Source organism: Morone saxatilis, unplaced genomic scaffold, assembly GCF_004916995.1.
Source record: "Morone saxatilis isolate NCDOM2014 unplaced genomic scaffold, NCSU_SB_2.0 Contig14, whole genome shotgun sequence".
Lineage (NCBI taxonomy): Eukaryota > Metazoa > Chordata > Actinopteri > Moronidae > Morone > Morone saxatilis.
Genome location: NW_023339696.1, coordinates 1414682 through 1415720, shown reverse-complemented (window position 1 = coordinate 1415720; position 1039 = coordinate 1414682). Strand labels below are relative to the sequence as shown.

General features: G+C 42.9%; 1 protein-coding gene across 1 annotated transcript in view; it reads right to left on the bottom strand.

The window, feature by feature from the left end:
* Window positions 1–1039, bottom strand: part of syt5a (synaptotagmin Va) — a gene marked incomplete in the record, with an annotated part of 14291 nt that overhangs the window by 2998 nt on the left and 10254 nt on the right. The window contains 3 exon segments of the mRNA XM_035654346.1: window positions 68–235; window positions 370–537; window positions 686–772. Of these exon segments, the coding sequence (XP_035510239.1) occupies window positions 68–235; window positions 370–537; window positions 686–772 (423 nt within the window).

The following is a 1039-nucleotide window of genomic DNA, read 5'->3' as shown; positions in this document are numbered from 1 at the left end:
ACCAATGCAAAAAGTTAGTCTGGAGCCCTGTGTTACATTCAATGAAAAAAAAAAAAGAATCATGTACCTCCTCTTTCTCTCCTCCAACCAGATCCTTCCAATCGTGTATTGGCTGTCCAAGGTCTATTGAGTTCATGGGGATCTTGATCTCACCGATGACGTCGTGTTTACCAAAACGGTCAAAGTCAAACACCTGTAGCACCAGAGTCTGACCACCCAGCTCACTATATGGTATCTAGAAAGGTACAGAAAAGAAGGCTAACTCTAAAATGCTTTAGAGTTGACATTCACACTGATCAAAACTATTTAATTTTGTTAAATGTTTAATGTTCAGCGTTGCCTGGATGTCCCCAGTGTCAATGTATAAACCTTAAAGGTGAAGGTCTCATTGAAGACTGGACAGAGGTTCTTGCGCTGGACTTTGGTCTCAAACTTCTTCTTCTTGTCCGGCAGCATGTAGACTTTGACATAGGGATCCGAGGTGCCACCCATGTCCATGGCTGCAAGGTCCTGAGCCTGGAGGATGCCGACTATCAGCTGGAGAGAAGGAGGAGATAAGTTTAACTGTAGGGTCCCAAATCCTGAAGTGGTGCTAGCTTTGCAGAATAAAAGGCCATCCTATTATTGATGTTTTTTGGGAGGTTGGATATTTGTGTTAATGCTTGCAAAATGCAGGTGTGTATACCTGGTTATCAGTAAAGTTGTAGTCCAGTGTGTACTCCAGTTTGCCGAAGTTCTCCTTCTCCTCCTCTTTCTCTCCTTCTTCTCCATCCTGGAAGACAGACAGCATGGTTAGCAGTTAACAAACAATGTCATTAAGTTCACACATTTCTTATTCAACCTCCTGAGATTTGCTGCAGTTTCTGCAAAACACTGCAATCATGTTGATGATCCATTTTCAAACCTAGAGGAAATCTGTCATTTTATTCAGGTAACGCTGTGTTTCACTGGTCGCCTGTCAATGGCGTCATATCCCCTTTATGACTGCATCAGCGTTGTGGTTGTCTGCCAGAAGCTGTCATACATTGACTGTTTATCC